Source organism: Emys orbicularis, chromosome 1, assembly GCF_028017835.1.
Source record: "Emys orbicularis isolate rEmyOrb1 chromosome 1, rEmyOrb1.hap1, whole genome shotgun sequence".
In the NCBI taxonomy this organism is placed as follows: Eukaryota; Metazoa; Chordata; order Testudines; family Emydidae; genus Emys; species Emys orbicularis.
The window spans coordinates 109796170-109821984 of NC_088683.1; the positions used below are offsets into that span (position 1 = coordinate 109796170).

Here is a 25815-nt window from a genome sequence, read left to right on the forward strand (position 1 = left end):
GAAAATTTAGCCCTGAGAGTGCTGAGAGGAGCAAATTAGTGTGTCCTTCACTCGGCAAATGCTATGCACCATTATAGCAACAACCCACAAGAGGCAATTCCCTAGCTGGCTGTTGTTGCATGTCTTTGATATTCTTACCCCTTTTTGGTCTGAGGCGTTAGCCAATATTTGGGGCCTTGCTGTGTTGTTTCTGTTAGCAGGTGAAATTGATTATATAAGTTAGGTATTTTTTGTTCAGTCCTGTTTATTTACAAAGAATGTACACTGAACACTATAGAACCAAACAACAGAAGGCAGTTTCCTTGCTCAGAAATCCAAGTCTGTGTTTCTAACAAGTACTGTGTCCAATAGAATCTCTGTCCCTTGGCTTCCTCTCAGGGCCACTCTCACCATTGCTTCTTTTACCTTCTGTTGGCTTTCTGCCTCTCAGGGTATGTCTAACCAGCTATGTAAGCCTAGGGTTAGTGGGACTTGAGTCAGCTGGCCATGTCAGGGAACCCTGGGCTTGAGTGTCTAAATTGCATTTTAACCCTAGTGCGGCAGGGTGGGCTACGTCCAGAGGCCCCTTGCTGGAGGCCTCATGTCCCTGCGTCATTTTGCCCCAGAATAGAGCAGCGAGAAGTCCTCCAGGCAGTCTAGAGTGGCTGCAGAGGAGCAGCCAATAAGAGGGGCTGCTGGAGTGACCAATAAGGGGCCAGAAGGGCCAGATAAAAGGCAAGCAGCAGAGCAGAGCTTTCAGTTGTTGTGGGGAGCTTGATGAGGGAGGACTGGGTGCAGGGCTGGTTAGAGGAACAGTGGGACCATCAAGTGCTCACCAGACAGAACTGAGCCCAGGAAAGGCTGCTGAAGACCAGGTGCCTGGCTGGCGGAAAGAGCAGCAGGGCTATGAAAAGGTCAGTGTGGGCAGGCTGAGCCTGGGGGACTGAGCACAGAACCTGGCCGATCAGATGAGGGTACCAAGATGGGCCCTCCTGGTCTGGTTGCAGACTGAGCCCAGGGAAGGCTGTGGAAAGGACACCAGCCAAGGGTACTGAGATGGCCCCAGTTGGGTTGTTGAAGAAGGCAGTGCCTCTGGGAAGAAGCCTTACTGCTATGGCCCTATACTATTGGCAGGAAAAGAACTAGAGTGTATACCCTGGAAGGAGGGACAGTGTGTGCTGCTCAGCCAGAGGGCTGAGTCGCTGAACACCTGCTGAGAGAACCATCGTCCGCGAGTGTGTGTGTGTGCTCGTGAGAGGCAGGTGCCACCCCATAGTAAGAACTAAAAAAGAAAAACAGGCTCACATCCAACCAACCAAAGCAGTGCCGCTGGTGAGAGGTGGCTGCTGTCCTGCTGAAAAGGACTGTGATTGCAGGCATATCAGCCAGAGAAGGGGGGAGCTCATGAGGGGTGGGTGCTCACCCTGTTACACCTAGGTTAAGGATTTTCTGACCCATGCTTCAACTTAGGGCTCTAGCATCCACAGTGCAGTACACAGACCTGAACCAAAGTAACCCTATCCCAGAATGCTTAGTGCGCCTCCCCATGTTAACACTTTAGCCCTATGAATATGCTGCACTGTGGGAAAACTCTACTGCCCACTATTTCTTAACTGTGACAGTACTATTGATGGGACTCGGGTGCCCATAAGGAGCACATGAGTACATAAACTGCAAAATTAGCTCCTTTAAGAACATAAGAACGGCCGTACTGGGTCAGACCAAAGGTCCATCTAGCCCAGTATCCTGTCTACCGACAGTGGCCAATGCCAGGTGCCCCAGAGGGAGTGAACCTAACAGGTAATGATCAAGTGATCTCTCTCCTGTCATCCACCTCCACCCTCTGACAAACAGAGGCTAGGGACACCATTACTTACCCATCCTGGCTAATAGCCATTAATGGACTTAACCTCCATGAATTTACCCAGTTCTCTTTTAAACACTGTTATAGTCCTACCCTTCACAACCTCCTCAGGCAAGGAGCTCCACAAGTTGACTGTGCGCTGTGTGAAGAAGAACTTCCTTTTATTTGTTTTAAACCTGCTGCCCATTAATTTCATTTGGTGGCCCCTAGTTCTTGTATTATGGGAACAAGTAAATAAATTTTCCTTATTTACTTTCTCCACATCACTCATGATTTTATATACCTCTATCATATCTCCCCTTAGTCTCTTCTTTTCCAAGCTGAAAAGTCCTAGCTTCTTTAATCTCCCCACATATGGGACCCATTTCAAACCCCTAATCATTTTAGTTGCCCTTCTCTGAACCTTTTCTAATGCCAGGATATCTTTTTTGACATGAGGAGACCACATCTGTACGCAGTATTCAAGAGGTGGGCGTACCATAGATTTATATAAGGGCAATAAGATACTCTGTCTTATTCTCTATCCCCTTTTTAATGATTCCTAACATCCTGTTTGCTTTTTTTGACTGCCGCTGCACACTGCGTGGACGTCTTCAGAGAACTATCCACGATGACTCCAAGATCTTTTTCCTGATTCATTGTAGCTAAATTAGCCCCCATCATATTGTATGTATAGTTGGGGTTATTTTTTCCGATGTGCATTACTTTACATTTATCCACATTAAATTTCATTTGCCATTTTGTTGCCAATCACTTAGTTTTGTGAGATCTTTTTGAAGTTCTTCACAGTCTGCTTTGGTCTTAACTATCTTAAGCAGATATTTTAGTATCATCTGCAAACTTTGCCACCTCACTTTTTACCGCTTTCTCCAGATCATTTATGAATAAGTTGAATAGGATTGGTCCTAGGACTGACCCTTGGGGAACACCACTAGTTACCCCTCTCCATTCTGAGAATTTACCATTTATTCCTACCCTTTGTTCCCTGTCTTTTAACCAGTTCTCAATCCATGAAAGGACCTTCCCTTTTATCCCATGACAGCTTAATTTACGTAAGAGCCTTTGGTGAGGGACCTTGTCAAAGGCTTTCTGGAAATCTAAGTACACTATGTCCACCGGATCCCCCTTGTCCACATGTTTGTTGACACCTTCAAAGAACTCTAATAGATTAGTAAGACACGATTTCCCTTTACAGAAACCATGTTGACTTTTGCCCAACAATTTATGTTCTTCTATGCGTCTGACAATTTTATTCTTTACTATTGTTTCAACTAATTTGCCCGGTACTGACGTTAGACTTACCAGTCTGTAATTGCTGGGATCACCTCTAGAGCCCTTTTAAAATATTGGCATTACAGTAGCTATCTTCCAGTCATTGGGTACAGAAGCCGATTTAAAGGACAGGTTACAAACCATAGTTAATGGCTGTCCCAATAGAGCAGTGGTCTCCAAACTGGGTGGGTGGGGAGGGAGTGCCACAGCTCCCCTCGGCCCCAGCTGCAGCTCCCCCCAGCCACAGCTCCAGCCTCCCAGGGATCCCTGGAAATCTGTGGAGAAGTTTGGGGGCTGACTACCACTCACCACTGAGTTTTGGGGCAGCCAGGCTGTTGGGGGTCATCCCTCCCCTCCCCTGGCTGTGCTGAGCCAGGAGCTCTGCCACTCCTCCTCCCTACAGGGCAGCTGCTTATTCCCCAGTCCACTCTCTGCTCCCCAACCTTGCCCTCCTTAGGGCTGCATGTACAGGGATACCCAGCCAGCGTGGACCAAAATCTGGCTGTGCTCTTGTGACCAGGAAGCAGCTCTCTGCAAAAAGCTTCTTCTGATTGGTTTCCATTGAAAACCCTCCAGGCTCTCTGATAGTGTGTTTGGAGACCAGTGTTTTTCTGATTTGAAATCTCTTAGTGAATTCGGAATGAGTCTCCTAGAGTTGAGCCACTTGCTGTGGGTTTAACTAAACACTCCGATTTACAGTTTCAGAATTCTGAAAAAAATCAACTGTCTTACCTTTCTGGTGTTCTCTGCATTGTAATATATGATTTCCTTAATTATCCAAGTAATTATGCCAAAGAATAAAAACAGTTGCTTTTGAAGTTATGTTACAATTTGAAATGTACATTTCATATGTAATGTACATATGTACCTTTCATTATCTGTTTTATTTATTGGCAGGGTTTTTTTGTACTGTTTTTTATAAAAATTTCTAAAATAAATTAAAATATTGGAGAGAGAGAAAGTTCTCGGTAATTTGGTTTGTAACACATAACCCAATATAATAGTCAATTCTACATATTATTGAATAATATTATGTAATTTCACTATTTCATATTCAGCTTTCATCTTATCTGAATCCCTACAACCACTAAATGTACAAAGCTGCTACAATTAAGTGGCTGTGTTTACAGAGAAAAATGATATATTTATAAATTACAACCTAAGTAGATCTCTCGCAGACTTGAAAATTTAGCTTTCTGACAGAAAGAGAACTGCTATAAATTGATTGCTATAAAGCTCAAGAAAAGTCTTCAGTCTCAATTTTGCATATTATTATTTAGTATCATACAGGTCCTTAACTGGTAGGTAAAGTCCAGCCAGGTAAAAAGAAAACACCACATTTCTGACACTATTCAGTTCAGCTTTTAACTTTTGAACGTATAAAACAGTAATTGCTTTCAATTTTTAAGTTTATGAATTTCACGCAGTCTACAACAGCAGTCATGAGTTCTAGGTTGGGAATTTTCTGGCAGTTAGTGATCAAAGTTAAATTTAATAACTGCCAAGAACCTGAACTGTATCACCTTCTGCAGTCCTGTCATACCTTGCAAGGTTGGGGCAAGTCAGTATTTCATGGTGAAACTTTCAAGGAGTGCCTGAAGTATGTCCTGCAGGAAATGGGGTTGGTGAGTAAGTGCTGAACACCAGCATGGTATTAGAAGGCACTGTGCTGCTGGAGTACAGTCTTTCATCTCAGAGGATGAAACAAGGTCCTGATCATGTGTCATTAAATATTTCATTTCACTTCTCAAAAGAGTTACAGATTTTATCTACCTTGATTTTCTAGCCAAAGTTTAGGTAATTAAATTTTGCCTACACTGCCCCTGTAGTTAGACATGGTAGTCTTCCTTTGCTGCTGTATAATGCTGTTTTGTCCCAGAAGTGGTTGCATTTCAACCAGGGATAAAATGATCCATTTATAGAATGGGTACTCTTCGAAATTTTCATTGGTTTGAAACCTTTCCAGTGATATTTCCTAGTTCTATAATGAGGAATTCCACTAGGAATGGTAGAAGCTTTCAAAATGATACAAATTTTGAATGGCACCCAGTGCATATTAGTTTGTACAGTGGTGGTGGTGGGGGTCCAATGGAGAGAGGTGCCTTTCAGGTCCAGAGCTGGAAAACACTTATGCCATGAGTAGTAACTTTACTTGTACACGCAGTCCCATTGAAGTCAGACTGTTCATGTGAGTAAAGTTACTCATGTGCACATTGGCAGGGTCTGACCTTAGAACTGTAAAGTACTTTGAGTTGGTTGATTTTCTATTCTTACTGCATTATCAACTGACAATTTGTAGACTTCTTTATTTATGCTGCTGGTATTTTTTATTTATTTAATGAATTAAAGAGATGCTGCCAAAGTCTCTAGGGCATTGGTTTTGCCTAACTCAGTGACCAAAAGTTATTACCATACGACAGCTAACGTATATTAAATGAATTGTTGGCTATCCATTTTATAGTAGATGGGTGGCCCTGTCTAAACACAGCACCATTGGCAGTCTCTGCAAAGAGGTCAAAGGTTTGAAGAGGTATGGAATATGAACTATCCTTGGTGCCCAATCAAGAGAGTTGAGGCCTATTGAGAAGGCAGTCTAAGGAATCTAGCACTACTGCAGACTGTGTGCTTGCCAACTATATGGATAAAGGACTTCAGTCTCCAGTTCTGTCTATCTGGTAGCTTTCATTTGCAGTAAATTCACTTACCCCCCACCCCCAAAAAATAAGTAATAAAACATTTCTGTTACTTATTGCAAATGGCCATCTTGGGAAGGATCAAGAAAATAATTACTTGATTTAAATGTTTATTAGATCAAGTAATTATTTTAGACTCTTTAAGACCTGAAGGTATTTTTTGGTATGATAAAACAATTGCATAATTCATGTTTTGTACTACACCAGTGACAAACATACTTTGCTCAGAACAAGTGTTCTCACATTTGTTTTTTACTTTTTGCCATTGCATGTTAATAGCTTTTTCATTTGATTTTTGCCCTTTTTTCGCTATCACCAATACCATATGTTTGCTTGCTTTGACCACCTATTTTAAAAGTGGGTGAATTTATTATTGCGGTGTCGTCGTTGTCGTCATCATCATCAATATCCTAGCACACAGAAGATCCAGTTGGGTCTGGGACCTCGTGCTAAGCTTTGTACAGACATGTATGGGCCCTGCCCCAAAAAAGGCGACTACCTCTACCTGTACCAGTATTCTAAACTTCGTGGCATTCTGTGTCACAGCACTGAATTCTTGTAATTCAATCCATTCATTATAGCCGCAGTTTTGTTTTTTGGTATGTATGTGTGTATTTTATTATCTATGCAGAAAGATTTTATTCTAGCAAAGAACTTAAGCAAGTGCTTAACTTGAACTATGCAAGTCTTCTCATTGACTTCAATGGGGCTAGTCATGCATCAAGTTAACACCCTGTCTAAGTGCTTTGCTGGATCAGGGTCTAAAAAAGAGAGAAAAAGATCATATAAATTATTCTTGGTGACTGATAGCAGTCCACATTCAATAGTCAATCACAACACAATAAAGGAGGAGCCACTAGCCAATCTATAGTTATTGATATTTGCTGGGAGATGGGTTTGTTGTGCGACTTCTAGGAAACTTTGATTTACATCTTACTCTACCCCTTATCTTTTCAGAGTTGTAGCCATAGGTAGTCATTTTGGTTCGAATGGGATAAAATATATCTTGCTTTTGGAAAGGAACTTTAAGGCAGCACATGTTGAAATAATGGGAAGTATAAGACAGCTTGGAAATGGTATCACCAGTCATTCTTCGAGTGCTGGGCCATATGTGTATTCCACACATGGGAACGTGTGCGCTCCAAGTGCCTGAGTCCAGAGATTTTAACAAGCAATGTCCATTGGCTTGCAGATGTGCAGTACAGTAGATCTTCTTATGCTTCCATGTAAGGGAATAAGAGGCAGTGCAGGTCAATGCCCACTCAGGCCATGAGGCAGTAAGATGGTCCTGCATTGGAATCCAGTGTCTTCCTGCTTCAGCCTTTCAGAAAATCCTGTAAATAAGATTATAAATAGTTATTCTTTTAGCCTAGTACAGTTAATTTTTAGTAAAGTTAATGTTTCCCTGGACTGAGGATTCCCTTCCCGCAGTCGGGGACTATGCCCAGAGTCCTGGGCTTCAAAAACTGCATTCCTGCCCTAGATCCTTCTCCATCAGCAATGAACACCAATGCAGCCTCTGCTGTGTCGGTGAGAAACATTTCGGCAAAGTCTATCATTTGTCGCTCATTTCCACCAAGAACTCATGAAGCCAGTGAGCTTTGCCGTAGAAAACACTTAATGGAGAAGGCCATGAAGCCAGTCTCCAATCCAGGCTAGGGAGACCCCTCTTTACATTGTCCTCACCAAACGAGCAGTACACTCCCACCCCTCGAGCATGTGCTTCAAAGAAGAGCCCTTGGTCTCTAAGTCTAAAGACTCTTCCTCCAAGGCTTTCCATGAGAGCAAAGGATGCTCTCTTGGCACAAGGACAGATCCCCATCGAGGACTGTCCGTAAGAGACACGCTCTTCTTCTTTGGCATCAATAATCCCCTCTCTTCAAGAAGGAATATGGTTCGTGGTCTCAACATGAAGGACACATATTGTCATTTAGATATTCAGCCCTCCCATAGGCAGTTTCTAAGGCTTATGGTGGGCTGGGAGCAGCAACAAATAAACACAAAGGGCCAAATTCTGCTGTGTTGCACTGGTATAAATCCATTGAAGACAGAGAAGAAACACTGGATTTAAACCAGTGTATGTGAAAACCGAGTCTGAGGCACAAAATTGTATTTTCCCAACTCTGGCTCTTATCCTTTGCTTTGTGTCTCCTTCTTTACTTAAGAACTTTGTGCTGCTGCCAGGTGATTTACGATACCTAGTTTGTTAACTAGTGCTCACTCAGAAACTGCCTTAAGTGCTGCAGGATAAATATGAACTGTGATTGTAGCACTGCTTTCCAAATTCAGAACTCTGCTGGGTGAAGTTTTGCTTTTCCCCACTGCTACACAGCCAGGGGATGAAGTGAGAAAAGGTCCGCAAATCTCCTGCACAAAAATGACGTTGCTTAGGCAATAGAAATCCACCTCTTGCATACCACACAGCTTTCTGTGTGCTTTAAAAGAAAGAAACATTTGTTGGTTTCTCCCCTGTCTCCCCTGCAGTGTTTAACTCATTTGTGATGTTATTCCTGGAGTTGTAATGAGCTCCTTGTGGAATAGTCACCATGGAGGTTCCAGTGCTGTGTTTGCCAGATAAAATACTATGGTATTGTTTTTCTTATTCTTCCTTTAGGCCCTGATTCAGGAAAGCATCCTTATCCAGACAGCACTTAAGCATATCCTTAACTTTACACTTCTGCCTAAAGTTAAGCACATACTTAAGTGCTGTTCTAAACAAAGATGGGCTTAGGCACTTATATGCTTTTCTGTCTCACAGGCCTTAATACAATTTTTTCCAGAAAGATTAGTTCACTATTGATTTTTGCTGTATATGTAATGCTAAGAGGAGGGAAAGAAAGGAGAAAATAGCTCCGTGGTAGGAAACTTGTATCACCCTCACTTATTTGTGGTTACTTACTGCCCAGAGAGTGTAGAAACTCTCCTGTGAGTTATATAGTTCAGCTATGACCAAAATACCTGGAACTCTGGTCTCTTGCCACCCTCTTTTCTTGTAATCTGATTAGGAATAGGGGGAGGCAGTATGAGGATTCATAGATTCCAAGCCCCAAAGGGACCATTGTGATTATCTAGTCTGATCTCCTGTATAACAGAGGCCATAGAACTTCCCCCAAATAATTCCTTTTGAACCAGAGCATGTCTTTAAAAAATATCCACTCTTGATTTAAAAATTGCCAGTGGTGGAAAATCCACCACAGCCCTTGGTAAATTGTTCCACTGTTAAAAACAGTGGGAAGAGAAAGTGACTTGCCCAAAGTTACACAGCCCATCAGGAGCAGAACCAGGAATGGAACCCCGATCCCCAGTCTAGCATCCTAGCCACTGGCTCTCAACTAATTGTTTATATTACAGAAGTGCCTAGACACCCCAAATGAGACACTAGTTTCACCTCCCTGACCACACAATAGATTCATAGATTCTAGGACTGGAAGGGACCTTGAGAGGTCATCGAGTCCAGTCCCCTGCCCGCATGGCAGGACCAAATACTGTCTAGACCATCCCTGATAGACATTTATCTAACCTACTCTTAAATATCTCCAGAGATGGAGATTCCACAACCTCCCTAGGCAATTTATTCCAGTGTTTAACCACCCTGACAGTTAGGAACTTTTTCCTAATGTCCAACCTAGACCTCCCTTGCTGCAGTTTAAGCCCATTGCTTCTTGTTCTATCCTTAGAGGCTAAGGTGAACAAGTTTTCTCCCTCCTCCTTATGACACCCTTTTAGATACCTGAAAACTGCTATCATGTCCCCTCTCAGTCTTCTCTTTTCCAAACTAAACAAACCCAATTCTTTCAGCCTTCCTTCATAGGTCATGTTCTCAAGACCTTTAATCATTCTTGTTGCTCTTCTCTGGACCCTTTCCAATTTCTCCACATCTTTCTTGAAATGCGGTGCCCAGAACTGGACGCAATACTCCAGCTGAGGCCTAACCAGAGCAGAGTAGAGCGGAAGAATGACTTCTCGTGTCTTGCTCACAACACACCTGTTAATACATCCCAGAATCATGTTTGCTTTTTTTGCAACAGCATCACACTGTTGACTCATATTTAGCTTGTGGTCCACTATAACCCCTAGATCCCTTTCTGCCGTACTCCTTCCTAGACAGTCTCTTCCCATTCTGTATGTGTGAAACTGATTTTTTCTTCCTAAGTGGAGCACTTTGCATTTGTCTTTGTTAAACTTCATCCTGTTTAACTCAGACCATTTCTCCAATTTGTCCAGATCATTTTGAATTATGACCCTGTCCTCCAAAGCAGTTGCAATCCCTCCCAGTTTGGTATCATCCGCAAACTTAATAAGCGTACTTTCTATGCCAATATCTAAGTCGTTAATGAAGATATTGAACAGAGCCGGTCCCAAAACAGACCCCTGCGGAACCCCACTCATTATGCCTTTCCAGCAGGATTGGGAACCATTAATAACAACTTTCTGAGTACGGTTATCCAGCCAGTTATGCATCCACCTTATTGTAGCCCCATCTAAATTGTATTTGCCTAGTTTATCGATAAGAATATCATGCGAGACCGTATCAAATGCCTTACTAAAGTCTAGGTATACCTTATCCACAAGACTCGTTATCCTATCGAAGAAAGCTATCAGATTGGTTTGACATTATTTGTTCTTTACAAATCCATGCTGGCTGTTCCCTATCACCTTACCACCTTCCAAGTGTTTGCAGATGATTTCCTTAATTACTTGCTCCATTATCTTCCCTGGCACAGAAGTTAAACTAACTGGTCTGTAGTTTCCTGGGTTGTTTTTATTTCCCTTTTTATAGATGGGTACTATATTTGCCCTTTTCCAGTCTTCTGGAATCTCTCCCGTCTCCCATGATTTTCCAAAGATAATAGCTAGAGGCTCAGATACCTCCTCTATTAGCTCCTTGAGTATTCTAGGATGCATTTCATCAGGCCCTGGTGACTTGCAGGCATCTAACTTTTCTAAGTGATTTTTAACTTGTTCTTTTTTTATTTTATCTGCTAAACCTACCCCCTTCCCATTAGCATTCACTATGTTAGTCATTCCTTCAGACTTCTCGGTGAAGACCGAAACAAAGAAGTCATTAAGCATCTCTGCCATTTCCAAGTTTCCTGTTACTATTTCTCCCTCTTCACTAAGCAGTGGGCCTACCCTGTCTTTGGTCTTCCTCTTGCTTCTAATGTATTGATAAAAAGTCTTCTTGTTTCCCTTTATTCCCGTAGCTAGTTTGAGCTCATTTTGTGCCTTTGCCTTTCTAATCTTGCCCCTGCATTCCTGTGTTGTTTGCCTATATTCATCCTTTGTAATTTGTCCTAGTTTCCATTTTTTATATGACTCCTTTTTATTTTTTTAGATCATGCAAGATCTCGTGGTTAAGCCAAGGTGGTCTTTTGCCACATTTTCTATCCTTCCTAACCAGCGGAATAGCTTGCTTTTGGGCCCTTAATAGTGTCCCTTTGAAAAACTGCCAACTCTCCTCAGTTGTTTTTCCCCTCAGTCTTGATTCCCATGGGACCTTACCTATCAGCTCTCTGAGCTTACCAAAATCTGCCTTCCTGAAATCCATTGTCTCTATTTTGCTGTTCTCCCTTCTACCCTTCCTTAGAATTGCAAACTCTATGATCACTTTCACCCAAGCTGCCTTCTACTTTCAAATTCTCAACGAGTTCCTCCCTATTTGTTAAAATCAAGTCTAGAACAGCTTCCCCCCTAGTAGCTTTTTCAACCTTCTGAAATAAAAAGTTGTCTGCAATGCAGTCCAAGAATTTGTTGGATAGTCTGTGCCCTGCTGTGTTATTTTCCCAACATATATCCGGATAGTTGAAGTCCCCCATCACCACCAAATCTTGGGCTCTGGATGATTTGGACAATAGCAGATGTAAAGGTAGCCAACTTACAGCAAAAAAACTTCAGGACCAGACTCCAAAGAGAAACTGCTGAGCTTCAGTTCATTTGCAAATTTGACACCATCAGATCAGGATTAAACAAAGACTGTGAATGGTTAGCCAACTACAAAAGCAGTTTCTCCTTCCTTGGTGTTCACACCTCAACTGCTAGCAGAGGACCTCACCCTCCCTGATTGAACTAACCTTGTTATATCCAGACTGATTCTTGCCTGCATATTTATACCTGCCTCTGGAAATTTCCATTACGTGCGTCTGACGAAGTGGGTATTCACCCACGAAAGCTTATGCTCCAATACGTCTGTTAGTCTTAAAGGTGCCACAGGACTCTCTGTTGCTAGTTTCACTGTGATCATCTAGTCTGACTCCTCGCATGCCTCTCCTGACCTATAAATCAATGTGGCCTACTGAGTAGGGTAGGGCACTGGACTGGGAGATCTGGGTTCTAGTCTCAGTGCTTCCACTGACGTGCTGCATGACCCTGAGTATCTCACCTCTCTATACCTCCATTTTCCCTCCCATCCATTGTCTGTTTATTGCAAGTGCTGCAGGGGCTGTCTCTTATGATGCGTTTGTGCTATGCCTACTAGAATGGAAGCCTGAATCTCAGTTGGGGTGTCTAGGGACTTCTAAATAATTAATAATGCTCTGCTTTCCCCTTTGTTTATTTCTGAGTCTTCTGCTATCCACTACTGGGACTGATTGTTCATAAGTATAAATCTTGAGAGGATCCCAGGAAGGACTTCCTTTGCATTCAGTGTTGGCCTACCTGTGCTCCCATTTAAGTGAATGGGAGTTTCACTGTTGACCTCAGTTGGAACAGAGTTAAACCAATGCTGCAAGCACATTGCAAATGACCTAACATGTCGTAAGTTGGGCATTCAAAAATTGAGGCGCACAAATTCAATGGCCACTTTTGAAAACATTGGCCTAAACTTTTGGTAGTGTTTGACACAATATTGTTTATACTCCCTCCCCGATTCTGTAATGTTTGCCAGAGGGTATGACTACACTGGAACTGGAAGGGGTGATCTCAGCTCAAGGAGACACCTATACTAGCTCTGATAAAGCTCATGTGGTAAAAACAGAAGTGTAGCCACTGTGTGGCATGAATTGCAGGAGGGACTAGCTTCCCTGAATATGCACTTAGGGTCTTGGACAGGATCGTCCTTGGGGTGGGTAGCCCATCCCACTGCTCATGATGCTGCAGCTACATTTCTATTTTTAGCACACTAGCTTGATCAGAGCTAGCACAGGTACATCTGCTTGAGCTGGAACTTGCACTTTCAGCTCCAGTGTAGTCATACCCAGAGCATGGTTCTGATGATTTAAGGTTGTGGCACTAGAATGCAAGCTTGTTGGGGCCAGGGGACCTTGCCTCCTATGTATTTTTAATACTGTCAAACACTGTACTCATCTGTGGAACTATGTAAATAATAATTATACTGGTGTCCTTATCCCTGATGTTAGTCTTGTCTTTTGCAGCACTTTTACAAGCAGTAATAGACAGTGATCTTCTAAAGGTAAGTACAGCAAGCTGAGTTTCTCCCTCTTCTCAGCTATTTGAAGCTGTGATGGACTATGAGTTATAGTCTACTCCTCTCTCAAAACATAAACATGCTGCTGTAAAGATTGATAGCCAAATGCCACTTGCAGGGTACACTGAATATTAGAGGAACAATAGCCAAGTGAGATATGATTGAAATTCAAGTGGATAGAATCTGGTGTTATACTGCACCTTTCATACTCCAGGAATCCCAAAGTACTTCACGGAGCAATGGGTTGATTACACAGTGAAATGATTATGTAGGCAAATGCAGTGCTGAGCAATACAGTATCACCAACCCAGCCTTCCACAATAAAGCCTGTTTTACTGAAAGGGGAATGTTGGTCAGAACACCGGCGTTGTTCCCAATTCTCTTCAAAGAGTGTAAGGATATTTGTAACTTCCACCTAGACAACTACAAAGGTAGGAAGAAGGGACATTGGTTTAGCATTTCATGACCTGATAGATGACACTTCTGATAGTTCATCAGTCTCTGCTCCCTTTGCACTGCACTGTAATGTCAGTATTAACTATGAACCAAGTTCTTCTGACATTCAGAAGGGCTTGAAACCCAAGAAATCTTGGCCCAGCCCTAAGTGTCAGCTATTGGGAACTCTCTCAGGAAGGAGGAAAGGGGGCAGAGGGAAAGTGTTTAATTCCTAGAAGTGTGAAGCTCACTTCTGACAATTGCAATCCCTATTTTTCAGCAGCTAAGGGTGCATTTACGCAGTGAATAAAAACCCCGTGGTAATGAGTCTCAAAGCCCGAATCAACTCACTCAGGCTTTTGGGGCTAAAAATAGCATTGTAGATGTTCCTGGGGGTAGGTCTCACAGCCTGGGTTCTATTTTTAGCCCTGTAGCACAAGCCCGAGTCAGTTGACCAAGGCTCTGAAACTCGCTACCACTGTTTTTGTTTGTTTTGTTTTTTGTTTTTTTGTTTTGCTTGTTTTGTTTTGCTGTGTAGATGTACCCTAAGTGGTTGGGATTTGCAAACATGCCCCTGAATTTGGGTGAGTATTGTGACTAACAATTGCAACGTTAACTGGAAAAAGCCTTGAAGCTATCTGAAAAAGTGGCAATTCTGTTACTCCTGATCTTTGCCTATAGAAACACACCTCTGCCCCCACTATCCCACTGGCAACAGCAGTAGCAATGATTCACTGTAACCACCATTTATTCGTACAATATTGCTCTTTCCCTCATATCACATTCTGTTCTGAATTTCACAGCACAGTTTCCCCATCCCTTAAGGCTACTGTAATTTATAAGATGCAACTCTCCCTTGAATCTTCTCCAGGTGCATCATGACTTTGTGTCATGACATCATAATATCCCATTGTCATAATGCAATCTCAACACTGTTTTCTGTAGTGTGTTTTACAAATTCCCAGAGTGTGCAGCAACTTTAAGAAGCAATCACCTGCTCTTTCCTGCCTTCCCAGTGCGAGTCTTCCCCTACAATGAGATCCAAGTAGAAAAGTGTGTGTGTGTGTGTGTGTGTAATATATGGATAAGGAAGTAGGAGGTACAGCACCTGATCTCTGGCATGTTGGTTTCCTTACAGAGGTTCAGATCTTCTCAGGGCAGCGGTAGGAAAGGCAAGGCAGGAAGATTTTGGGAAAAGACCCAAAATCTAATTCTTAAAAGATTCTTCCCATGATATCAGTTGCAAATACATACAAGTGTATTTAGGAATGATCCTTTGGTGCTTAGGGCCCCTATTGGCTAAAAATATACATGGGAATATACATGAAAATATAAAGAGCAATTTACTATTTCCAAGCAATATACAGTGTGTACCCAATCCTGAACACAGCCTCGTTAACTGACTAAAGTGGATTATAAGAGCAGGGGCCATTCACAAATTCATATACAGACTTACAAACTGTAGCACCACCACTGTAATAACATGTATTCATACAAACACACAGCGATCCACTCCACCACACATCTGCACAGGGCATAACCAAGACACCCACATGCACATAAACTCTGTATCTGAATCTCTGCAGATGGACTTGGGGCATAAGGCACCCAAACTACAACTCCCATAAGGCACTGTGTATTTCCAAATAAATTTTTTGGGGTTTGGCTCAGTTTTGTTGGTTTATGTGTGTTTGTTTGTTTTTATCAGAAAGTTGAAATGTTCCACAGAAAGCAAACACTTTTTGTGAAATGTTTAGTTGAAAACCCAATTTTTCATTAAAATGTACAAACAAACAAAAACCTCAAATAATTTCAATGATTTTTTTTTTACCAGCCCTACTTGCAAGAAATAATTCATCTACAGTATATCACCAATGATCCACTGCTCAGGAAATGTGATTTGACATTGTTAACTCACTGTGTTGTAAGCCTTGCTAGTTTTAGGTCAAAAGCCTTTGCTTTGTAAGGGCCTAAAAGTTTGGCTAGTGGTTACCACCGCTCCTTTTTAGCCACCTGCTAGCAAATCTGACAGTTAATTTACCTGCATGTTTATTTACCTGTGCACCTTGTCCTACAGTTTTCTTGTCCTCTTCCTGTGCATTTACATTCCAGTTCATAGAATGCTGTAAGAGAGGAGCTAATCTGTTAATCCAGGGACCTGACCACTGTTCCTTGCTTCACCATGCTGCCAAGACTGGGCACCTTGAAATTGTGAAATACATCTTAGAACATGGTGAGTAATCGTGTGCAAACTCACACAGAATCACATTCCATGAAGTGTCATTGTGGTAGAATAAAAGTTTACTCAAAACCCCTTACCAATCTATCCTCCTGCAGCATGTTGCTATGGAGTTGGAAGAAGTGTTGAAGCTGGTCCTAGATAAGGGGGAGCGAGTGAAGAGTATAACAGGACAACTTTGTAGGAGATGCAACATTTTCCTAGATTATAAAACCAGAAGGGACTGTTGTGATCATCTAGTTTGCTCTCTTGCATAACACAGGCAATAGGACTTCCCTGAATTCTGTAGTTTCCTTCATTGATCCCTCTCTCCAGACTGCCTCTCAGAACACACCTGGCCTGTGTACTTATCCCCCATCCCTCCCCAATATTTCCCTCAGGCACATCTTGCATGTGTGCATCCCAATTGAATTCCAGCACAGTTAGACTTATGTGAAGACTCAAGTCGAAGTAGTAGTTGAAGCTAGAACAGGAAACCCATGAGAAGGAGTCGCCTCAGCTAACAGAGAAAGTGTGAGGAGGCTATGGCAAGATTAAATGAAGACAAACCATAGCATTGAGCAAACACCAGCCCTGTTTTCACCAGTGTGGCAGGAACCCTCTGAAACCTTTCTAGATCTTCCTCTGGGTGTCTCAGCTGCCTTGTTTGTGTAAGTCTCTGGGGAATCTGACTGGGGATTGGCAATGCACTAATGGAGGTCCACTTGTTCTCTCCACCTGCATCCAAGAACTTAATAAAAGTCATTTCTACACAGGACACTTCTCATTCTTTGATAATCTCTCTGAGCCAACTTGCTGAAGGTTCATCAGTGTAATGTTTCTGCTTCTCTATAGTACTTTAAAATGTAGATTGTGGCCCCTAGCACCTTATCAATATTCAGAGCATGAAGTGTATTAATCAGTGATTCAGATGTTTTCTGACACTTCCTAATATCTTATGCTAAATCATTTTAGCTAATGTCCATCCTTTCTAATGTGAGAAGATACAGGAATGGTTTTTATCCCTGCTACTGCCTCAATCCCTGCCCAGTCATGTGCTCCTGTAGTATGTCTGCTGCCTATGCACTCTTGGATATGGCTAATGTTAATGGGAGTCACACTGCAAAATACCTTCCAGGGTACGCTGCTGAAAATCCAGCACTAAATCATATAGGGAAAATGTTCTGAATGCTAAAAAGGATTTGGCAGGGTAAGAGACTGTGAGGAAGGCCTAGGTACAGGCCATGGTAGGAAGCAATCCAGAGAGACAGCAGTGGATCTCAACAAACAGACCTCATTTGCTTCATACAGGGTCCCTGGCCTGGAACCCAGAGTAGAGGGTAGGCCTGGGTTCCTCTATCAGCCTACCTAGGACAGGGGCATGAACACCCCAGAGCCTATGGCTGACAAGCCCAAAAAGCCTGAAGTTGGGTAGAACCTCTGGTGTGATTCTGCCAGGCCATTGGGCTGTTGGACTCATGTTTCCCCAGAAGGCCCGGGACTAAAAGTGACCTGGCTGGATGGCCAACTCACAGGAAGAGGAAGACCACCACAGGGCCAGGTCACTGTCAGTGGGGGGCACCAAAGGAGGAGGAGAGCTGCTACACCCTGCCTAGCCAGGAGAGGATGCACCTGCAGTGAATAGACTCTTCTACAAGAGTACAGAAGCAACACTTTGCTGGCTCCTGGCATGGCTGTAACAAAGAAGTTTTCCTCTTTCCCAGAGGCAGGAAAAACAGATACAAAACCCTCAACTTCCTCCCAGAATTCCCAGAGTCAGGGGTCCTTCCCATATAGGTGGAGACACACCCTTTAGAAACTGTGAGTGTGCCAAGAAATGCCCAATCAGCACAGTTGCTCTGTTACACTACAGAAATAAATCTATGTTAGAAGAGCTAATCTCTTAAATAATCTAGTTGAATTTAACTGGGAAAGGCTTAACCAGTTCTGGTGGGGAAAAATAACCTCCTAAATCTTCATCTATATTTGGACTCACACCTGACCTTGATTCTTTATGTGGCGCTTCTGAAATATTTACCCTTAACTAATGAGAGGAGAATATGTGCTGGTGATTCTCGTCCCCTTTCCATGGAGTGAAGTAGGATATTTTCTCTCTTCTCCCCTATGTGTTCAGGAGGAGGGAGCAGGTCTAGCCACTCATGCAGTGTCTTTTGGTAGAATAGTGAGATGACACTGATAGGTATTGCACTAACTTTTTGTTGAGATGAGGCAGAGCTAGTGGAATGTGAGTCAGTATGCTCAGCAGTAGGCCCAGTCCTGAACATTCCTCAAACTTCAACAGCCTTGCTACCCTCAAGTGGACTTGTACTCTGAATACACAGAGGGAGCAGATCTATTGAGAAGGAAAGTGCCATTTTGAGTCCTTTTTCCGAGTCATATCAGTTTACTTTGGTGAGAAGGATACAGTTTTACCACTGTTAGCACTGAAGAGCCAACACAATTCTGGGAGTGTGAGCTGGATTCTATTTTGGCTCACATCATGAATAGAATTAATAGGTAAATTCCAAATATAGGGCCAAATTCTCCTCTAAATAACATGTATGTAATCCTGTTGAAGGCACAGGGATTGCATAACTGTGCTAAGTACATAATTGGAAGAAAGTGAGGTTGCAGCGGTATAACCGAGTGCAGCATTTGACCTGCAAAATCTTTGTTGCAAAATCAGGTACCTAAGCCAGCTAGACCACTATGTGGCTTTGCTATCCCAGTTTGAGGCTGACAGATAGAAAATCCATCTTTTTACTTGTAAGCACATTTTATATGGAAATTATTGAGACACAATAAATATGGAAACCCACAATGTCACTTTTTCAAAGTAGAGCCCCACCCTTAAGTCACGGGGGAGACCCTGAGTCGAGTTAAAAAGACATCAGCTGTAAAAGACAGTTACTGTTAACCTCTCCCTCTGATTGAATTTGAAGAGGGAAAGAGTAGCTTTAGGAACCTCAGTTTGAAGGGGTAGGGTTTGCTGCACGTATTGAGGACTTTTAGCCTGCATGGTGCCATAGATTTTGGAAATGGCCTTGGAAATGTGATCATTTAGTTTCTTTTATGTTGTAGTGAGCTCAGCTAAAGGGCAGCTGTTTGCTTTTGAACATCTCACTCCTTGTCCCTCCCCAAAACCCAGACTGCTATGCCTCCTGAGAAATCAGAGAGCAGGTTTGGTGGAGCAAACGGGGGAGGAGGGGAGAGAGGAAGGGGGGGGGGGGAAATTTAGTCTTTCTGTGTGAAATTACTATCAGACTTTAAGGACAGAGAGTGATCCCAGCTGGTCTTCTCCCCAATGGTTCTTGCTTTTCAGCTCCTTTCAAGCGAACTCTTCTCCCCCCCCCCCCATCCCCTATTTTATTTTCCTGGGCCTTTTTTTATTCCTCCACCTCCCAACACATTTCTATCTTTTGTTTTTATTTCCCCCCCCTGCTGTTTTCCTTGATAGAACTCTCACTCATGCATTTCCCTTCCGGACTTCTATTGGGTTATTTTGTCCTCTCCCTCTCTGTGCCTCAGTCCCCTTTTCTTTCTTTGCCTCTTGTCCCCAGTAAAACAGGCGGCTCCCTACTGGGCCAGGATGACAGTGCTGTTAGCTTTCCCAGTGCCAGCCTTTCCCACATCTGTGCAGCTTTTGTCCTGCACCAGAGGGGGATTTGGAATGGTCGGTTGGCAGCGCCAGGGAGACTGATGTAAAAATGAGGTCCAAAAAGAGGGGTTGGGGAATTAAAAGGAGGGCGTGAGATGGTTTAAGAGAAGCACTGCTGAACATAAATAAGGGCCCAGCTTAATATTATGCATGACTCAGTGCCTCCAGTTTCAGCTGTAAACATAAGAGAACAAAACAACAATCTGGGTACCATATTGTTCTGTGAATTGTATACTACCAGTCTCTGACCCTCAAGCTGGCTGTGATAGTTGGGATGCTGATAAATAGCTTAGTTCAGTGTAATATCATATAAACCCCCTTCCCTAAGGTGGCAGAACATGAGCTGGTTTTCTTATTTTTATATTTTTAGAATGCTTTTTGAGCCCCTTGCCATCAGCCCCTTCGCCCTAATTTCATCCCCTTTCCATCCCAGTCCAATTTTCCCTCCTCCTTGGTCTCCCTGCTTAGCAGGCCTAATCCCCCATCACTTTAACCCAGCTCCTTTGCCATCCCAGACCAATTACCTCATGCCCCTTCCCTTTCTCCCCTGATGCCCAGCCCAATTTCCCTTTTTACCCTTACTTTATCTACCAAGGCACTTTCCACCTCAGTCAAACTGTCTTTCCCTCTCCCCACGCCACTCCTCACTCAAAGTCATCTCCATGCCCAAAAGAAGTGTGTATGTATCTGGGAGGGCCAAAGCTCCAGTTGTGTTTCCAAGCGGGCTACAGTGTATTGTCTAAGACCAATGGCTGGCAAATGGCAACATTGGTAAGCTGGAAGAGCAGCATTGCCTGAAAAGAATAATCTTTTGACAGACCCTAGATTTTTTTTTTCTTAGGTGTCTGATTCTAATGGAATGAGAACATTCAAATTTCATGTTCCCGCTTATCGGCATGCAGGGGCTTCAGACCCTCAAGGAGTTGCCTATTTTCCTCCTTCCTCTATGCTCCTAGGCCCTTCATCGTATCTGACTACCTTTCTAGTCAAGGAGGGTTGAATCCATGTGGAATCCATCATTGTTGCTCCTTATTAAGATTAATGCTGTGTAGCACGTTGAAAATGTGAAGTGTTGTGTATTGGTGGACTACAGTGCAGCCTTTCCAAGTAGGAACTGAATGTGCTATGTCTATAGCACCCACAGTCCCTGCTGTGTGGGGAGTGGGCCCACAAAGCAGCTAATTATGGGAGCGGGTTCCCTAGTAGCTGGTGAAATCTCAGTTGCCATAAGTCCCCTTATGAGGTTCGAGGCCATTGCAGCAGCCAGTGGAGCCATTTGAGCACATTGCTGGTAACTTGGGGCAAACAGTGAGGCTGCAGGGTTCCTTAAAGTTTTCTACAGTGTAAGGGTATGGGGAATGGGATTGCTTTTCCAACCTCCCACAGTGTGAAGATGGAGGAGGAAGGTAGTGGGCCCCCTACAATTCCAGGAGACAGCCAGTTGGCTTTCCCGAGTGATATTGAAAATGTTTCTTTTTGGGGGGGAGGGGTGTGCAGGTCATTGGGTCCTGTTCTCCTCCCTCCCAACACACCCACAGGAAAACAGCAAAAGAGGAAAAGAGGGGTTCTATTTTGTGCTTTTGTAACAAATAGTGTAAAATTTGGTGGTTTCAGATGAGATTTGATGTAAACTTTGCAGGATCATTCAACCTGAAAGTCAAGGTTGAATTTGGGGGATATGAACCCACAGGCAGTGAAACTTCAAAGAAAGGTTCACCATATCCACCTCTAACCAAACCCACAATATTAGGCACAGTTTTACTGGTTAAAACAATAATCAGCCAATCATAGAACATAAAGCATACCATGTGACATATGTGAGAGAGACAAGCTTTCGAGCTTATCCTCACAGGTCAGTGTAAGCTTGAAAGCTTGTCTCTCTCACCAACAGAAGTTGCTCCAATGAAAGATATTACCTCACCCACCTTGTTTCTCTAATATCCTGGGACCCACATGGCTACAACAACACTGCATATGACATACGGGACTTTCTTTCACAGGTCCATCGGAGTTACTGGATATGACAGACAGTGAAACGTAAGTGCAACCCACTTGACACCCACTTCCTTCAATGATTGATTTGTTTCACTTTCCTTCCATTTGTGCTCATTGGAAATCTCTTGGTGCGATACAAAAGTTAAAATAAAAATGTGTGAAAATGGCAGACTTCTAAAAAAGGATTCCCAACCCCAATGAGCACCATGCCCCTCCTCCCAAGCTCCAAAACAAACTCCGTTCTCTCCCCTCATCTCCTAATTGCCCTAATTCTCCTAGAGCAGGGTTTCTCAAACTGGGGGTCATGACCCCTCAAGAGGTTATTATGTGGGGGGTCACGAGCCGTCAGCATCTACCCTCAAGCCACGCTTCACCTCAGGCATTTATAATAGTGTTAAATATATTTTAAAAGTGTTTTTAATTTAAAGGGGGAGGGGAGTTGCACTCAGAGATTTTCTGTCTGAAAGGGGTCACCAATGCAAAGGTTTGAGAACCACTGTCCTAGAGGAAAACAGGTGAGATTTCCAATGTCCTGACACTCACTGAATCCAGGCACTGAGGGCCCAAGAGGGATAGTAAATTCCAAAGGCAAGAAAGAACTTCTTGCTGACAATGCCCTCCCACAAGCAGAGAAGATTTTTATCTCAAATAGTCAGAACCCAAACCATTTTGGACTTTATAGGGTTAAACCACAGCTGCTCTATGATTAGGGTGATCAGATGTCCCGATTTTATAGGGACAGTCCCAATATTTGGGACTTTGTCTTATATAGGTGCTTATTACCCCCCACCCCCACCCCCTGTCCTGATTTTTCACACTTGCTATCTAGTCACCCTATCTATGACCCCTTTTCACCATCTGTACTGAGCTGCCACAAAAGGGCCATAATAGGGTAAGCATAGCCTTGTCACAGGGGTGTCAGTGCCCTGCAAAGAACCAGCTCTGCCCCATCTCCACAGACGTCTTCACTGCAGGGAGCGTTCCAGAGTACGCTGGAAGAGGGCATGAAGAGGCGTGCATGGAACATTCCTATGCACCAGTGATTCTGCACCATGCAATGGTGCAAAGAGGCCATTGCAACAGAGGTGCAAGTTAGGGCAGCATCCAGGGCTTCCCTAGCCTTTGCCATAGGTTGAACCATTCACCGTCTAATCCTGAAAACGGGAGTTGCAAACCACTTCCCTTCTGTCCCCGCACTAGCTCTAGCACCAGCACAGGCATGAATTTGTCCCTTAGTTCTCAGCTGGAAATCAGTTGGTATCTAGTGCTGCATCTTTGGTTCAAATCCCAGCTAGGAGAGATTTGTCACACTGGTACCCAGTCAATGTTTCAACTTGCCCTGCTCCGTATGTTGAGTCTGAAATTCCTTTGAGAACACACACACACACACACACCTCTGCTGGCTTGGTATATGTGTGAAATCTGCCCTGCTAGAGCGTAGGTCTTGGCATTCATTTTGTATAGATGTATAGTGGCACCCTCTGGTTGATATTGTCACTAACAGAGCCTCCCTCCACTCCCACCTAGAGCACACATTCTCCTCCTCTTCCTCATCGTATGAGGAAGATTACTTCAACTGCAGTGGTATTGTGAGACTGTCTCCGCATCCTGTGAAAATCAGAATGGTTTAGAGCTTTAAAGTGAATGCTGATCTCCAGCTGTGGAGGACTAGAACACTAACTCACTGATGGAGGTCAGGAAGAGGTGGGGTTGCTCAGGCAACAATATGGTGCAAGCCCTGACTTTGGCAGGCAGGAGTTTTGACTTCCATGTATCTGTCCCTGCTTGCAGGAGCCAAAGTGTCAATATTTAGTTTGGGTAGGAAATAATAGAAAAAAATCACCACTGTTTACCCTACAGTGAATTAACAGAAAGGCAGCTAGCTTGCTCTTCCAGCAGCCAGCAGAATGTGGTGATCTGTTTCTGTAAGTGTACTAATAGGAAGGAAATATATGAAGGCAACAGTTCCTGTTCCCTTCCCCACCCACCTGGAAGTACTCCATCTACCATATGTGCATTATAAGCTGCTCTACTGATCCAGAGGGTATGCAAGCTGAGGGAGAAAGTGTACATGTCTATGCCAAGGATAACAGAAGAGAGCTTCACAAAAATGCTGCATTTTTCATTTTAACTTACGGCTAGTTTCCTCTGCTTTGGTTTAGGGGTGAGACAGCGTTGCACAAGGCGGCCTGCCAGCGCCATCGTGGCATCTGCCAGCTCTTGGTGGATGCGGGAGCATCTCTAAGAAATACAGATTCCAAGGTAACCAAACCAAATGAACCAATTATAAAACACTTTAGACAAGCGAGACCAATCAGCATCTGTCCCTGCTGTCTGCATTATTGAGGGCCTCTGTATGTTCCAAAAGCAATATTTTTCAAACAAGTCATTTTATTTAGAAAAATGTCTTGATTTAAACAAACACAGGAGACCCCAGTTAAATCCCCAGCCTGGGTCATCTTTGCCATAGTGATAACCTGTCCTGAAACTGTTTTCTCAAATGGAGTGTCAGTGAGGCATCTCCAGGGCAGAATAGTACCATCGCTGGGCACTGTAAAAAGAGATGTATGGGTCACTGATTAGGAATCCTAGTTTGATTTGATGGTGACTATGCAGTGTTGTGGTTGTGATCTAGTTATTTTGTGGGGATGGCTAACCCCCTTCTGTGTCCCAACTTTCCATTTTGTCCACTCATGCAAGGCCAACCACAATCTCCCCCACCCTCTTAGTGTAAACTCAAAATTGAACAGACCTAATGAGACTGTCTGAGCATGAGGAAAACATATGGGCAAAATTAGAGGCTAGGAATATTCAACCATTGTGTCAGTCTGATTGACTAAACATCCACAAGAAGTTCACAAACATACATTAACTTGAGCATGGACAGGGAGGGGCCACTGCCACATTACACTGAGTACCAGGGTGTCTAATCACCCCAGCTGACCTGTCTGCAGGTGACCAGAATCACCTTGGAAGGTGCTACATAAGCTGCCCTTCTGGCAAGAAGTTAGTAAAAGCAGACAACCTATGGGTAATGGTTGAAAGGTGTGATAAAAAGGCAGTTAGACTTCAGGAATCCAGAATCCAAGGTTTGTTGCTTCTCTACAGATAAATGAAGTTTTAAAAACATTATTACCATATTTTGCGGTGCAGAGTAGTCTCTTGTGAAGAGAAGGTTCATCTGTTCCTTTTGGACAATAGTACTGAATACTACTGTCAGCAAAGGCTGAAATGTAGACAAGTGGACACTGACTAGCCTGATACCTGCCAGTCTTTATCAACCCAGGGATGTTGATGTTCCTGGGGGGCTGGGATGTTCCTATGTTTATTAATGTATTTTCAATATTTTTCAAAGTTTGATGTTCCAGATTCCTGGTTTTAGGTTATAGCAACCTTAAAATAACTTGGTAGCAGTAAGATGCCCTAAAGAGTGATTATCAACTGAGGCCAGCTCAACATGGCTTCTACAGACTCAGATATTGGGAGCCTTTCTCTTCACACACTTGATAGAGTTGTTGCCTATGGTCTCTCTGGGTTTCTTTTCATGCCCCAGCTACAGTACTGTGTGGTATGCGCACACAGTATGTCCAGCCATTGGATGGGAACTCTGCTAAATCTATTTTGGTGTCTATATACTATTTGTCAGCGACTGCAAACCACACAGTCTCTTGTAAAATTGAAGGGTTTATTCTAAATCTGGTAAAGACTTTAAGTAGGAGGAAGCCTGGCAGCAAGACACCAGTCCCAGGAGCCAGGCATATAGTAAAATTAAATAATTCTCATGGAGAACCTTAACTTGACACCAGTCAAGCTGCCTCTTCACATTTCTGCTTCAGAATTTTCTTTCTGTACTTCTAGTGTTACCTTCTGTGGGACATAAATTAATTTTGTCTTCTAAAAATGTATGTGTAAGGCTTTCTATCTGTGTCCCTTCATTGTAGGGTCAGACACCTAGAGACAAGGCTCAGCAAGCTGGGGACTCAGATCTGGCCTCCTACCTGGAAAGTCGTCAGAACTACCAGATGGTTTCCCATGAGGACCTGGAGACTGCAGTTTGATGTCCGTGAAGGGGAAGAGAACCCTAGGAAATAACAAGGCTGCACCTGAGACACTCAGGCATTGTATGAGGAAGAAGCTGATGGAATCAACGTGTCTCTCGCTCTCATGCAAAATATCTGAGGACATGCCACCAGTTTCTAAGGGCTAATGAGTCTTGCCACGGAACTGTTGTGTTCCCATGTGATGGCCCATTGGGGATGAGGTGAAACACTCAAAGGT

General features: G+C 43.3%; 1 protein-coding gene across 2 annotated transcripts in view; it reads left to right on the forward strand.

The window, feature by feature from the left end:
- The window catches only part of DGKI (diacylglycerol kinase iota), a 309310-nt gene extending 283715 nt beyond the window's left edge, over positions 1-25595 (forward strand). For both annotated transcript variants that reach the window (XM_065403383.1, XM_065403389.1), the window contains 5 exons: positions 13179-13216; positions 15779-15899; positions 21543-21579; positions 23700-23799; positions 25479-25595. In XM_065403383.1, the coding sequence (XP_065259455.1) occupies positions 13179-13216; positions 15779-15899; positions 21543-21579; positions 23700-23799; positions 25479-25595 (413 nt within the window). The remainder of the gene's footprint in view (positions 1-13178; positions 13217-15778; positions 15900-21542; positions 21580-23699; positions 23800-25478) is intronic.
- The last annotated feature ends 220 nt before the right edge of the window (positions 25596-25815 follow it).